Source organism: Anomaloglossus baeobatrachus, chromosome 4 (assembly GCF_048569485.1).
Source record: "Anomaloglossus baeobatrachus isolate aAnoBae1 chromosome 4, aAnoBae1.hap1, whole genome shotgun sequence".
NCBI classification, from domain to species: Eukaryota; Metazoa; Chordata; class Amphibia; order Anura; family Aromobatidae; genus Anomaloglossus; species Anomaloglossus baeobatrachus.
Window position 1 is genome coordinate 25,120,183 of NC_134356.1, and position 14,452 is coordinate 25,134,634.

The window sequence follows — 14,452 nt, forward strand, 5'->3', positions numbered from 1 at the left end:
GTTGCAGTACCTGTGACGTCCTGGCTTGTCCAGGGCGCCACATAGGCTTACGTTTTTTTGGCCATAAATACCAACAAAAACCTCATATTTATTTTTTTGGACAGGATACAGCCAGGCCCCTTTCTGTTGGGCCTTGCACTGTTGTCACGCTCCCCGGCTCCCCTGCTAGGCTCCCCGGCTCCACTGCCTTGCTTACCGGCTCCCCTGCCACGCTTCCCCGCTCTCAGGTCGCGCTCTGCCGCTCCCGTGCCAGGCCTCCCGGTCCCCCGCTCCAGTCAGGTCTCCTTGTGTCTTGCGGTATACTTACCTATCTCTCTCCTAGAGCCGCTCCTGCCACGCCATCCGGTCCTGACGATTCCCGTACCCCGAACGGTGACTGTCCGCCATCCCGTCAGTCCATACCATCTCTGATCCCTGTGGTGACCCGTCTTCTCGCTCCATCGGTTCCGGACTCTGCCTGACAACATCTCGGCCTCCGAACCTGAGCTCCGTCATCCGGACTACCTTCGGTGACTCCGTGGTCCCAGGGACTTCTACACTCCACTCCTTGGAACGGACTGTCCTGCTACCTGTAGTGCTCCGGCTACCGGACCCCTTGCCTTCAGTGAGGTGTTCGGCCCAGTGGATCCACCTCCTGGGTCTGCCCGTCCACCTGGCCCTAACAGTAAGAACAGGCCATGGATCCCGCCGAAGCACTAGCGGCCCAGCTGGGCAACTTGCAGCAGGAACTCGGACGTCAGCGCGAGACTCAGTCCCGCATGCTGGCCTTCATGACCTCAGTGGATACCCGCCTGCACACGCTGCAAGCATCTGCCACGTCCCTGGCATCTCAGGTTACCACTGCACAGTCCACGGTCACGGTTCCCGTAGCGGCTACCTCGGAAGCTTCTAAACTCCGCTTGGCCTCTCCACCCCGATATGCCGGAGATCCCAAGACCTGCAGAGGATTCTTAAACCAGTGCTCCCTCCATTTCAAGCTGCTTCCGCACCTGTTTGCCTCCGACCAAGCCAAGGTGGCGTTTGTGATGTCCCATCTAGAGGGTAAGGCACTGGCCTGGATGAACCCCTTGTGGGAAAAGGAGGACCCTGTAACCACTAACATCCAGGACTTCCTGCAGGCGTTTAGAACCACCTTCGACGAACCCGGCCGTGCCGCCGCATCCGCCTCATCACTCCTCAGGCTACGTCAGGGGACCATAACGGTGGGGCAGTATGCCATCCGCTTCCGCACTTTGGCCTCAGAATTGGGCTGGAACAATGAAGCCCTCACCGCCGCCTTCTGGGAAGGACTCTCCAGTCGTATTAAGGACGAGCTGGCAGGCCGCGATGTTCCTTCTACTCTGGATGCCCTGATCGCACTAGCCACCCGCGTGGACCTCAGATTCCAGGAACGATTCAAAGAGGTGTCCCGTGAGAGACGTCCGATACGGCATTCCTCTCCTCCGCAGAAGCCCGCCGTACTTCAGTCAACGTCGTCTGGTGTCTCTGTCCACGAGCCCATGCAGATTGACCGTTTGCGGCAGTCCGAACAACGCCGAGCAGAACGGCTCGCCAAGGGCCTCTGCTTCTACTGCGGAGAGGGCACACACCTTCTACGCTCCTGTCCAGAGAGACCGGGAAACGCCAAAGCCTAGGGCTGGTAGGAGAGGCCACCCTAGGTGCTGGGACTCTCTCAGACCCGGTTACGTGGACTGTTCAAGTGACAACGGGAGAGACGCGGTTCACGGCCGAGGCGTACCTCGATTCCGGGGCAGCAGGCAATTTCATCCAGCAGGCCACGGTGGACAAGTACCAGGTGCCTGTTACTCCACTCGACAAACCCCTCGTGATTGCCTCTGTAGATGGGAGACCCCTCTCTGACACCATCTCGAGGATCACCAAGCCGGTGGAACTACGTATCGGTGCCCTGCACACCGAGAACATCGCTCTCTACGTCCTCCCACACATGTCTCATCAAATCCTGCTGGGACTCCCCTGGTTACGGACACACGAACCGTCAGTCAGCTGGGGTACTGGTGAAATCACCCGATGGGGCTCCTCTTGCCACGAGAACTGTCTGAAGACTATACAGTCCATCCGACGACCTCCGGTTCCGGAGTCCCTACCGGGACTGCCCTCGGCCTATTGGTTCTTCGCGGACGTCTTTGATAAAAAGGAATCAGAGGTACTGCCGCCACATCGTCCTTACGACTGTGCCATCGACCTACTCCCGGGAACTACACCACCTCGAGGACGGATATATCCGCTGTCTCCTGCTGAAACAAGGGCCATGTCTACCTACATCACAGAGAACCTGGCAAGGGGATTCATTCGGAGATCCTCCTCTCCTGCTGGAGCAGGCTTCTTCTTCGTTAAGAAGAAAGAGGGCGACCTACGCCCATGCATTGACTACCGGGGATTGAACCAAATCACCGTGAAAAATAAATACCCCCTGCCGCTCATCCCCGAATTGTTTGATCGGCTTAGAGGAGCTCGTGTGTTTACCAAGTTGGATCTTCGGGGTGCCTACAACCTGGTCCGCATCCGCTCTGGGGACGAATGGAAGACCGCATTCAATACTCGCGATGGGCACTATGAATATTGTGTGATGCCCATCGGCCTGTGTAACGCACCAGCAGTCTTTCAGGAATTGGTGAACGACGTGTTCCGGGACCTTCTCTACGTCTGTGTGGTGGTGTAACTCGATGATATCCTGGTCTTTTCTCCGGACCTCCAGACCCACAGAGAGAACGTGCAGCTGGTACTACAAAGACTGAGGGAGAATCGTCTGTACGCCAAGTACGAGAAGTGTGTCTTCGAGCAGTCTTCTCTTCCCTTCCTAGGTTACGTAATCTCCGATACCGGTCTGCATATGGACCTGGAGAAGGTCTCTTCCATTCTCAACTGGCCCCCTCCTTCCGGACTGAAGGCAATCCAACGCTTTCTGGGATTCGCAAACTATTAACGTCAGTTCATCCCTCACTTCTCTGCTCTGACTGCACCTCTCTCCGCCTTGACCAAGAAGGGGGCTAATCAAAAGGACTGGTCACCTGCGGCCGACTCCGCGTTTGGCTCCCTGAAACAGGCATTTGCTTCCTCCCCTGTGCTCCACCGTCCTGAGTTAAACCTACAGTTCACCTTGGAGGTGGATGCCTCCTCCTCGGGAGCCGGAGCAGTGCTCATGCAGAAGTCCTCCTCCGGGAAGATGGTTACTTGCGGTTTCTACTCCAAGAGCTTCTCAGCGCCTGAACGCAACTACACCATCGGTGACTGAGAGCTATTGGCAGTCAAACTGGCTCTGGAGGAATGGCGCTACCTTCTGGAGGGAGCAGTGTACCCCGTGATCATTTACACGGACCACAAGAACCTGGAATACCTGCGGTCCGCTCAGCGACTGAACCCACGGCAAGCCAGGTGGTCCTTGTTCTTTGCCAGGTTCGATTTTCAGCTCCATTTTCGACCCGCGGACAAGAATGTACGAGCAGATGCCTTGTCCAGGTCATTCATGCCCATGGAGCAGGAGGAGGAGACATCCCAGCCCATCATCTGCCCTAGTAAAATCATTCCGGTGGCCCCTGTCACCCTCGCCCAGATACCGCCCGGGAAGACCTATGTCTCTGAGACTGACAGGCAAAAAGTGTTGCACTGGGGCCATGCCTCGAAAATAGCCGGCCATGCTGGTCAGAAGAAAACATGGAGTACAATTGTACGTCACTACTGGTGGCCATCCCTTCGCACGGACGTCGCTTCTTTTGTCTCAGCCTGCTCCTCTTGTGCCAGGAACAAGACGCCCAAACACCTGCCATATGGCCGTCTTCTGCCTCTGCCTATACCCTCCGTTCCGTGGCAACACATTGCAATGGACTTTATTACGGACTTGCCCCTGTCCTCCGGACACACAGTCATATGGGTCGTGGTGGATCGGTTCTCCAAAATGGCTCATTTCGTCCCTATGGCTGGACTGCCCTCTGCCCAGGAACTCGCTGACGCCTACATACAGCACATCTTCCGGTTGCATGGCTTTCCATCACACATTGTGTCCGACAGAGGAACTCAGTTTACCTCCCACTTCTGGAGGGCTCTCTGCAAACATCTGGGAGTGACTCTGGACTTTTCTTCAGCCTACCATCCTCAGTCGAATGGCCAAGTGGAACGAGTCAATCAGATCTTGACCTCCTTCTTACGTCACTACGTCAACGCCCATCACGACGACTGGTCCACGCTTCTTCCTTGGGCTGAATTCTCCCATAACCACCACGTCAGTGAGTCCTACTCCAGCTCTCCCTTCCGTGTCGTTTACGGACTTCAGCCTTCCGTCCCATTACCTGTTTCCTCTTCCTCGGATGTCCCTGCTGCTGATGCTGTAGTCCGTGACTTTGCAACAATTTGGGACTCTGTCAAGGCGTCCCTTGGACGTGCTTCCCTGCGGATGAAGAGACACGCAGACAAGAGGCGTCTGGATCCTCCGTGTTTCTCTCCAGGAGATCTGGTCTGGCTTGCTTCCAAGTACGTCCGATTGAAGCTACCATCATACAAGCTGGGTCCTCGCTACATCGGGCCGTTTAAAGTCCTCAGCAAAATAAATGAGGTCTCCTACAAGCTGCAGCTCCCGGCCACGATGAGGATACCCAACTCCATCCACGTCTCCCTGCTCAAGCCGGTTGTCCTTGGTCCCTTCTCCGCTGCTGCCAGTTCTGCTCCTCCTCCTATTGCTGATGATGACATCTACGCGGTAAGGGATATTGTGGCCATAAAAACCGTATGGGGCCGACAGTTCTTCCTGGTGGACTGGGCAGGGTATGGTCCTGAGGATAGGTCCTGGGAACCCCGGGAGAATGTGGGTACTCCCCTGATACGTGCCTTCCTGTCCCGGTTGCGGAGAGGGTGGCGTGGGGGAGGGGGTACTGTCACGCTCCCCGGCTCCCCTGCTAGGCTCCCCGGCTCCCCTGCCTTGCTTACCGGCTCCCCTGCCATGCTTCCCCGCTCTCAGGTCGCGCTCCGCCGCTCCCGTGCCAGGCTTCCCGGTCCCCCACTCCACAGCCTTCTGCTCCATCGCCTGCGGGCCCCAGGCAGCCCGGTCCCCGCTCCCGGCGCCCATCGGCAACTCGGCCCCAGCCCGGCTCTCCTGCCTCCTGTCCACCGCTCCCTGCTCTGGCTTCTGGCACCCGGGCCTCGCGCATGCGCATTAGGGCGCGCGCGTGGTCATTGACCCTCTCTTAAAGGGCCAGTGTCCTCCAACAGGATATTGAAGAATCAGGTACAGGGTATATAGGGGAATCCTTTCCAAGTGGGCGGGGCCTGTTCTTCGTGTTTTGCTAAGCTAGGAGTCAGGTCTCCTTGTGTCTTGCGGTATACTTACCTATCTCTCTCCTAGAGCCGCTCCTGCCACGCCATCCGGTCCTGACGATTCCCGTACCCCGAACGGTGACTGTCCGCCATCCCGTCAGTCCATACCATCTCTGATCCCTGTGGTGACCCGTCTTCTCGCTCCATCGGTTCCGGACTCTGCCTGACAACATCTCGGCCTCCGAACCTGAGATCCATCATCCGGACTACCTTCGGTGACTCCGTGGTCCCAGGGACTTCTACACTCCACTCCTTGGAACGGACTGTCCTGCTACCTGTAGTGCTCCGGCTACCGGACCCCTTGCCTTCAGTGAGGTGTTCGGCCCAGTGGATCCACCTCCTGGGTCTGCCCGTCCACCTGGCCCTAACAACTGTAGAGTGTCTGTCCGTGCATGATACACAGTGGGGTACGGCTTGGCAGCCCGCCTGATCTAATAGTATGAGCGTCACCTAATAGGCTGCGGGTTTGTGACTGTGTTATCTGCATATGTGAACACCACTCTATGCAAGCCACTAATGTGCAGTTTTATCATCTAGCAATCGCCCTCCTCCATTCCATGGAGGTGTGTGTGTGTGATTTGCTCCTCCTGCACCTGTGACGCTTCCACTTTAGTGGGGGTTTAGCTGTATCCTGCTACAGTACTAGTTTTTGGCCAGGGCGATGTACACACTGCAGCCCAACTTGCCATAAAAATTCTAAGTATTATCCTAAATTTACCACTTACATGAAGTAGAAAATGTCATGAAAAAAACAATCTCAGAATCACTGGGATCAGTTGAAGCGTTCCACAGTTATTAACTTATAAACTAAAATTAATTAATAAAGGGACAAAAAAGACATACATAAGACGTAATAAATGTATTAATAAAGATTTATTAGCATAAAACAAGAGACACTGGCGCTCTGTCGGCCTGAAGGAGCAGATAAGGGAAGGGAACAGTAGTAATGATGGCAAAACACGTATAGATGAATAATAAAAATGTATTATATAAAATAGCTACATAAGCTATGGCAATAAAATATGGCAAAAATAAGTAGGTTTAAAACAGACAAATTCTGGGCAGGGTCCGCGTGAAACCTGTCAAAAAGGAAATGTAAAAGAATTTTTTCAGACTACTGTGCTCACTCATAAAAGGCAAGAATTGAACATAAAGTGAAGGTGTAACAGAAATAAAAGTATGATTAAATATTATAGATAAAAAAGGGGGGGGGGATCATCTTAAACCCTTACCTAATTGGTGATATGTGGTGTCACCTGAACGTGGATTCAATGAGGCACCGAGGTGCTGGGGAGGCAGGTTTCCCATTTATAACCTGCATTTATTTTCCCTTGACGCAAGCGATATTGCTCTTTCGAGATATATATATATATATATATATATATATATATATATATATATATTTTTTTTTTTATTTTTTTTTTCTTCCAAATTCTCATCTCACTAATGCTGTGCATTCATCAGGCAATATTATATTTCTTTCCATTATATTCAATTCTTGCCTTTTATGAGTGACCGCAGTAGTCGGAAAAGATTTATTAGGCATTCCCCCCCAAAATGTCTTTTACAAAGGAATTATGGGTCAACAGTGACATATAGGAGGTAAAGAACAATCAATGTGACACCAATAATAAAGCATGACCAAAAATTTTGAACTTGATATTGACCATGGTATCAATCATAAATATTAGTTTGGTGGAGGTCCAACACCTGACAACTTTAGTAATCAGCTGTTACAAACTGGTGGAGTCCATATGAACACAAATGGAATTGAGATCCTCTGCGTAGTTCCATTTATCGTCCCTTTTAGATAAGAGCTGTTCTGCAGTACCAAGGAGCGGCTACTAGAATTTGAATTGAGCTGCCCAGGGTTCTCCTATGTATTAACATCAAGCTAATGCCGTAGCTTCTAGCAGCTAATCGCTGGTGGTGTTGTCAGACCACCACCGATGTAATATTGATGAGCTATCTTCATCAGTATGTTTAACAACAACCCCCTTAAGTAGAGATGAGCGAACGTTCGGTTCGAGGTTCGGAAACTGAGCTCCAAAAAACCAAGGTTCAGGTTTGAGGTTCGAGCGAGTGACGAGAATAAACTTCTCAAGCGAACGGCGCTGTGTTTGGGTATGAGAGATGCACAGCCCTGTGCGAACCACGCGCAGTGTTTCATCGGCTCACATTTGGGGTAATTTAAGCATAATCACATGTAGTTTACACACCCAAACAACCCCCGAAAAAATAAATAAAAAAAATTATAAACCCCGCCTACCCTGCCCTGGAAGTGTTTTGCCAATGGCCCGTAAGCAAAACACTTCCGGGTCAGAGTGGGCAGGGTTTAATTTTTTTGGGGGGGGATTGTGTGCATAAACTACATCTGATCATGTGTATTTTCCCCAAATGTGAGCCGATTAAACACTGCACACAGCTCACACAGGGCTGTGCAACACTCATGCTTGCTTGAGAGGTTTGTACTAGTCACTCGCTCAAACTTCTAACCCAAATCTTAGTTTTCGAGCTCGGTTTCAGAACCTTAAGCCTAAGGTTCACTCTTCTCTACACTTAAGGCCCTGTGCGCACACTGCGTTTTTACCCGTGTTTTTGCTGCAGAAATTTCTTGAGAAAAATCCTTTTTCTAGTGCGCAGAGGGCCTAAGTCCTGAAATTCAATGAAGTACAAGCAATACCATAGCTAGCAAAATTACAATTGGTAGATAGAGATGCCTACCCCCCAAAACATTCGGAAACGCCCTCTTTTGAGTATGGTTTATGTAAGTCTGTCCCCTTTTGGCCTGAGACATGACAAGGTTTCAAAGGATTGTTTCCAAAAATGTTGAACATACCCAGTGATTTTGGAACTATTGGCAACTACTCAACAATCACTATATAACCATAACCAGTGTCATGTAAAGCTATGATCTTATACATGACGCTATGTTAGCAGTTTAAAGGGGTTGTCCAGTACTTTATATTGATCGCCTAACCTAAAGGCCGCTTTACACGCTACGATATGTCTAACGATATGTCGTCGCGGTCACGTCGTAAGTGACGCACATTCGGCCTCGTTTGACATATCGTAGCGTGTAACACAAATGAGCGAATGTGAACGAGCAAAAATACTCACCTTATCGTTGCTCGTTGACACGTCGCTCATTTAAAAAAATTGAACGTCCTTCTGTGCTCCGGTTGTTCATCGTTCCCGAGGCAGCACACATCGGTCCGTGTGACACCCCGTGAACGATGAACTGCAGCTTACCTGCGGCCGCCGGCAATGCGGAAGGAAGGAGGTGGGCGGAATGTTTACGTCCCGCTCATCTCCGCCACTCCGCTTCTATTGGTCGGCCGCTGTGTGACGTCGTTGTGACGCCGAACGTCCCTCCCCCTTCAGGAAGAGGATGTTCGCCGCCTATAGCGACGTCGTTCGGGAGGTAAATCCGTGTGACAGGGGTTACAGAGTTTGTGCGACACGGGCAACAAATTGCCCGTGTCGCACAAACGATGGGGGCGGGTGCGATCGCACATGCGAATGCACGATAAATAGACGTGTAAAGCAGCCTTTAGGAAAGGTCATCAATATTATATTGGTGAGGTGCCACTGTTGGTACCCCTGCCGATCAGCTGTTTTCTATGCTGTCGAATGTGCTCAGTTGTGGAGAGGAACTACACAGCTCTGAATTGCAGCAACAGTGGGGTACTGCAGATACAAACCTAATCATTTGTCGGGTGTCACACACCCAACGATCTGATATTAATGACTTATGCGCAAAGATAGGCCATCAACAAATTACTGTACAATCACTTTAACTTATTTTATTGGTGTAGAAATACAAAACTGTAAACATCAACTACAATTCTTATCAGTAGGCGATTTATACATGTAACAGCCCATACAACTCTATATATACCAATGAAGAAAATACAGATTACATGGCATATTTTCAAAAATGTAATTTTAAAATCTTGTGACCTTGTGACCAAAGGTCACAGAAAATACATACCGCCATCTTCACTAACACTAATTTTCATTTGTTATTGTCAAGCAACCAACATTTACACATAATGCAGCATGAAGGGGCTCGGAGAAGGCGGCAGTGAAGGTGTGTAAGTGTCTGATGGGGTCACACAGCTCATAAAAGGACAACTGCCCGGCCTCATAATCCAGAAAGATCCTGACTCTATCACTGGAGATCTCATCAGGTAATCGGATCTCTTTACTGTCGTGTATAACTAAATAGTGATCAATATACATTCTCCCTAAACTCCAGGACTTGTTATTATATCCAATGAGTGATTGAAGTCCCCTCCTGTCCATACTGGGATAACACATTCCTACACTCCAATTCCCTGATCTACTGATCTCCACATCCCAGTAATGTTGTCCTGAAGAAAAATTCCTTGTGCTTAAAGTCTGATTATAAAACAGAAATCTTTCTGATGTTTCTGGATGTTTCTTCTTCTTATGTAGATAGTTTACCGTTTTCAGGTCATTTGATATATTGATATTATTACTGGCTGTGTTTACGTCCAGTAATATGTATGCAGGACCCTCCACATAGATCCCAAACCTTATACCTGTTATTTCGCCACATAGAGTGTGTAATGTGTGTGAGATCTCAGCCAGATCCAGGTCATCTCCATCATGGAGCTGTTCATCATGTCCCCCTGTGTCCTCATCACCTCCCTCCTCCTCAGGATCACACAAGTCCCCGGTGTCTGGTTCCTGTAAGACGGTCAGTGGATCAGTCATGTTACACAGCTCCTCAATGTGCCTCATCTTCATGGACAGCTCGTCCTTCTTTATTTCCAACTGATGGATCAGAGCAGACAGTGACAGTGACTCTTCCTTTTCCTGCCTGGAGATCTCACTCAGGACCTTCTTCTCCAGGTTGTCCAGCTGTCTCCTGATGTCTGTACACAGGGCAGTGACTCTCTCGGCTTCTCCAGCTGCTTTTTCTTGAGCTTTACTCCACTGTTCCTCCAGACTCCGGACTCTTTCCTCAGTCTCCACTCTCTTTGTGGTCAGTTTCTGGAGAACATTTCTCAGTTTCTTCTTCTTCTTCTCTGAGACCTCATCCAGTATCTCCACCCGGTGTCCTCGATGTTCTCCAACCAAACTGCAGGACACACAGATACAGGCGGCGTCCTCAGTGCAGTAATATTCCAGGATCTTCTTATGGAGAGAACATATCCTCTTCTTCCGAGAAGTTCTAGGATCAGATAAGACGTGTTCTGCAGACTTACTATGAGCTCTCAGGTGGTTATTACATAGAGAAGCCTCACAGTGTAGACAGGATCTAACAGCAGGTACCGGAGAGTGAATACAGTAAGTGCAGAAGATCCCGAAGATTTCCTCCTGACGTGGCTCAGGATGCAAGAAATTCTTCACAATATTACAAAGAACAAAGTTCCTCATCAGCGCCGGCCGCTCAACAAAGATTTGTCTGCATTCAGGACAGGAATAAACTCCAGACTCGTCCTGTGTATCCAGCGCTTGATCAATACAGACCCGGCAGAAGTTGTGTCCACATCCCAGCATTACAGGATCTGTATAAGAGCTCAGACAGATGGAGCAGAGCAGCTCGTCTCTCAGATCAGCAGACGCCATGGCTGACACAGGAAGAGAGAAAGAAAACCAGGATTCTCATATGCCCTGAAAACAGGAAGCAGTTCATGGATGAAACCAAACCATTTTGGAAAGGTGTCACTGGCTGCAGCAGCCAGATCTGAGCTCTTAAGGAACAAGCCTGGCCCACCAGCTACCCTATTGTGTTATTACATGCAGCAGAATGTCTGGGTCTTGTCTTACCCCCCATTCATATGTTGTTAATAGTACAGCCTGTTTGAGCTTTGTATTCAAGCCCCTCCTTAACCCTCCCCATGTAGTTGGAGGCCCATGTGCTCCACAGTTTTCAGAGGGGGGATGGCTGTCCGACCTGCTGGCAGAACTCAGCTATTTCCCAACAGTACTGAGCTCTGAATCCCTGGAGCTTTCTAAGAGCTGCTGCCTGCATGGTGCTTCCTACTCCTATTTAGGGGATGTGCGCACGTCTGCGTTCTATTCTGCAGCATTTAAGTCACTGCATGTGTGTTTCAAAACGCAGCCGAAAAGTTGCGAATGCAGAATTTTTGCAGAATTTATGCGTTCTGGATGCTTGCTCTGCCATAGACAGAGTGGGAAAAGCATCCAGAACGCACAAAAGAAGTGACACGTTGCTTTTTAGAACGCAGCGTTTTGGCAAAATATTTCAGCATGCAAAACGCTGGTTCTAAAACGCAACGTGCGGATGGAATTTGCACACTCTTCATAGATTGTGCTGGAGACGCAGGATGCATGCTTTTACGCTGCAGTGCAATACGCAGCGTAAAAGCATGCACAACGCAGACGTGCGCACACAGCCTTTTTCTTACCCCTTGTACCCCTTTATTCTAAGTTAATTGCTTTTGGCTGGCGTTGCACTGGCACATGGCTTGCAGGTCGCATCTTGCTGCCCAGGCCGGGATGTCTCCTGGCCTGGGGATATCGGCTTCATGTATCTCTGTGTTGCCGTTGTGCCCGGGTCGGGGGGGGGCTTGTGGCCGGTCTGCGCAGCTCTTGGTGCGGTCCTCATGTCGCGGGCGGGGAGGACGCCGTCGCTGCTGTGCTCTCGCTAACGCTCCTCGCCCGTGAGTGAAAGGGGTGGTTGGTTTGGGGGATTTACTCCGTGACGCCACCCACGGGTCGTGGTGAAGATGGGCACCACCGCTGCTGGTGACGGGGATCCCGGGAGCGATGGTAGGGAGCAGCTGGGATGTTGTTTTCCCCCTCCGTGGGTAGGGGTCGGTGGTCCCGGGGCTCGATGATGTGACGGGGAGGCAGGGTTGGCGAGGTGCAGGGTTGCAGGGACAGCGCGGCGCGGTGCCGGATGGAACGGGTGTACTCACTCAGCAAGAAAGGTACAAAGTCCTCGGTAAACCAAACAGCTGGATGGACGGGTCCCGCAGCCGGCTGCAGTGTCTCTCCCCGGACAGGTGATGGCGGCTGTCTTTCCCTGCACCTTGATGTTCTTCTGATTACTATGGATTCCCAACGGTAGTCCGCTCCCCAGTGTATGGGTACCGGAGGAGCCCGTTTGCCCGCAGGCGCTGTCCCTTGGGTCTCTAGCCTTAGGCGGTAGCTGTATACCCTCACGGTGTGGGCGGTTGCCTTCAATCAGGACTTTTGCTGTTGTGAAACCCCTGGGGTTCCAGTCACATTCGGATCTGACTATTGTCGGCAGCTCCAAGCCTGGTCGGGGTCCGATGGCCCTGCCTGTGTGTGCTGGCTTCACTTCACTCCCCGGTCGGTACCGGCGGGCCGTCGCCCGACCCCGGTCCTACGGTTCCGCGTTGCTCCACCACTCCTGCAGACGGCCACCACCGTCTGCCAACCTTGCTGTCAGTGCCTGGGCCACAAACCCAGACACCCAAGTGCTCACTCCTCTCACTTCAACTCCACTGCTCTGACTGACACTTTTCCCGCCTCCAGGCCTGTGAACTCCTCGGTGGGTGGAGCCAACCGCTTAGCTCCGCCCCACCTGGTGTGGACATCAGTCACTGGAGGGAGGCAACAAGGCTTTTGTGTTTGGCTGGTGTCCCTGTCTAATGGGGGTGGGGTGTGTGTGTATGTTATCTGTGACGACCTGGCTAGGCCAGGGCGCCACACTCACATGCTCTGTGTGGCATTTGAGCTTTGCCCCGTAAAGGGAAACTGTCAGGTCAAAAAAGCATTCTGACGTACAAGCAGCAGCCTGTGTGAGCTGCTATCCCCTTCCTACCCATCCCTGTGTTGTTATATTGTGTAATATGAAAGTAAGAAAATAACGTTTTATTACTTTCATATTCCCTATGTAAATGACAGAGTCTCTAGCCCCATGGGAGTCTCATCGCACTGTAGGCGTCTACATGCTTTCCATGGTATCACGCCCCTGTGGGTGTGATACCATGGATTTAGATCAGTGACGTGACCGTCGCTACTTTAGAATCTCGCGTGTGCGCGCTTATCATTCTCGCCACCTTATCCTGGTGTTTGCTGGTCGGCTTCTGACGCGCACTGCACATGCTCAGAAGATGCCTGCGGTTCCGGTCATGTGCAGTGCCCGTCAGAAGCCAAGAAGCAAGAACCAGGATGAGGCGGCAAGAATGGCAAGCGCACGCGAGTTTCTGAAGTAGCGATGGTCACGTCGCTGATGTAAATCCATGGTATCACACCCACAGGTACGTGATACCATGGAAAGCATGTAGACGCCCACAGTGCGATGAGACGCCCATGGGGCTAGAGACCCTGTCATTTACATAGGGAATATGAAAGTAAAAGGTTATTTTATTACTTTCATATTACACAATATAACAACACAGGGATGGGTAGGAAGGGGTTAGCAACTCACACAGGCTGCTGCTTGTAGGTCAGAACGCTTTTTTGACCTGACAGGTTCCCTTTAAGGCTATGTGCGGACAGTGCGTTTTTCGTGGCGTTTTTGCGCGTTTTTCGGGTGCGTTTTTGGCCTCAAAACTGCATGACTTTGCTTCCCCAGCAAAGTCTATGAGTTTTCAATTTTGCTGTCCGCACACAACTTTTTTTTTAAGCTGCGTTTTTGAGCTTAAAAAAAAAATGGACATGTCAATTCTTTCCTGCGTTTTTCCCCCATGCAATGCATTGGAAAACCGCAGAAAAACGCAGAGATCAAAAACGCAGCAAAACGCAGCCAAAAACGCACCAAATCGTGGTAAAAATGCATGCGTTTTTTGCCGCTTTTTTTGACGCGGGTGCGTTTTTGTGCCTTTTTAGTGGCCAAAAACACACAAAAACGCAGTGTCAAAAAAACGCAGTGTGCGAACTTACCCTTAGGCTATGTGCGCACACTGGATTTTTTGCTGTGCTTTTGTGCGTTGATTGGCTGCAGTTTTGTTCTCAAAACTGCATGAATTTCCTTCACCAGCAAAGTCTATGAGATTTCATTTTTGCTGTCCGCACGTTGCAGTTTTGTTTGGCTGTGCCTTTGTGGTGACCACAAAGATGCAGCATGTCAATTCTTTTGCCATTTTTCACTGTTTTTCACCCATTGAATTCAATGAGGTGTGGAAAACTGCAATGAAAAATGCAAGTTGTTATTTTA

General features: G+C 50.8%; 1 protein-coding gene across 1 annotated transcript; it reads right to left on the reverse strand.

Annotated features, from left to right (window-relative positions):
* Positions 1–9,188: 9,188 nt before the first annotated feature.
* On the reverse strand, positions 9,189–10,929 carry LOC142301084 (E3 ubiquitin/ISG15 ligase TRIM25-like). The gene has a single exon (XM_075342104.1). It carries the CDS (start codon positions 10,924–10,926, stop codon positions 9,337–9,339), a length of 1,590 nt encoding a protein of 529 aa, XP_075198219.1. The 5' UTR covers positions 10,927–10,929; the 3' UTR covers positions 9,189–9,336.
* Positions 10,930–14,452: the final 3,523 nt, after the last annotated feature.

What these genes read in the sequence shown, in the direction of transcription:
- LOC142301084 (XM_075342104.1), bottom strand. Translation starts at nt 10,926, where the DNA reads ATGGCGTCTGCTGATCTGAGAGACGAGCTGCTCTGCTCCATCTGTCTG.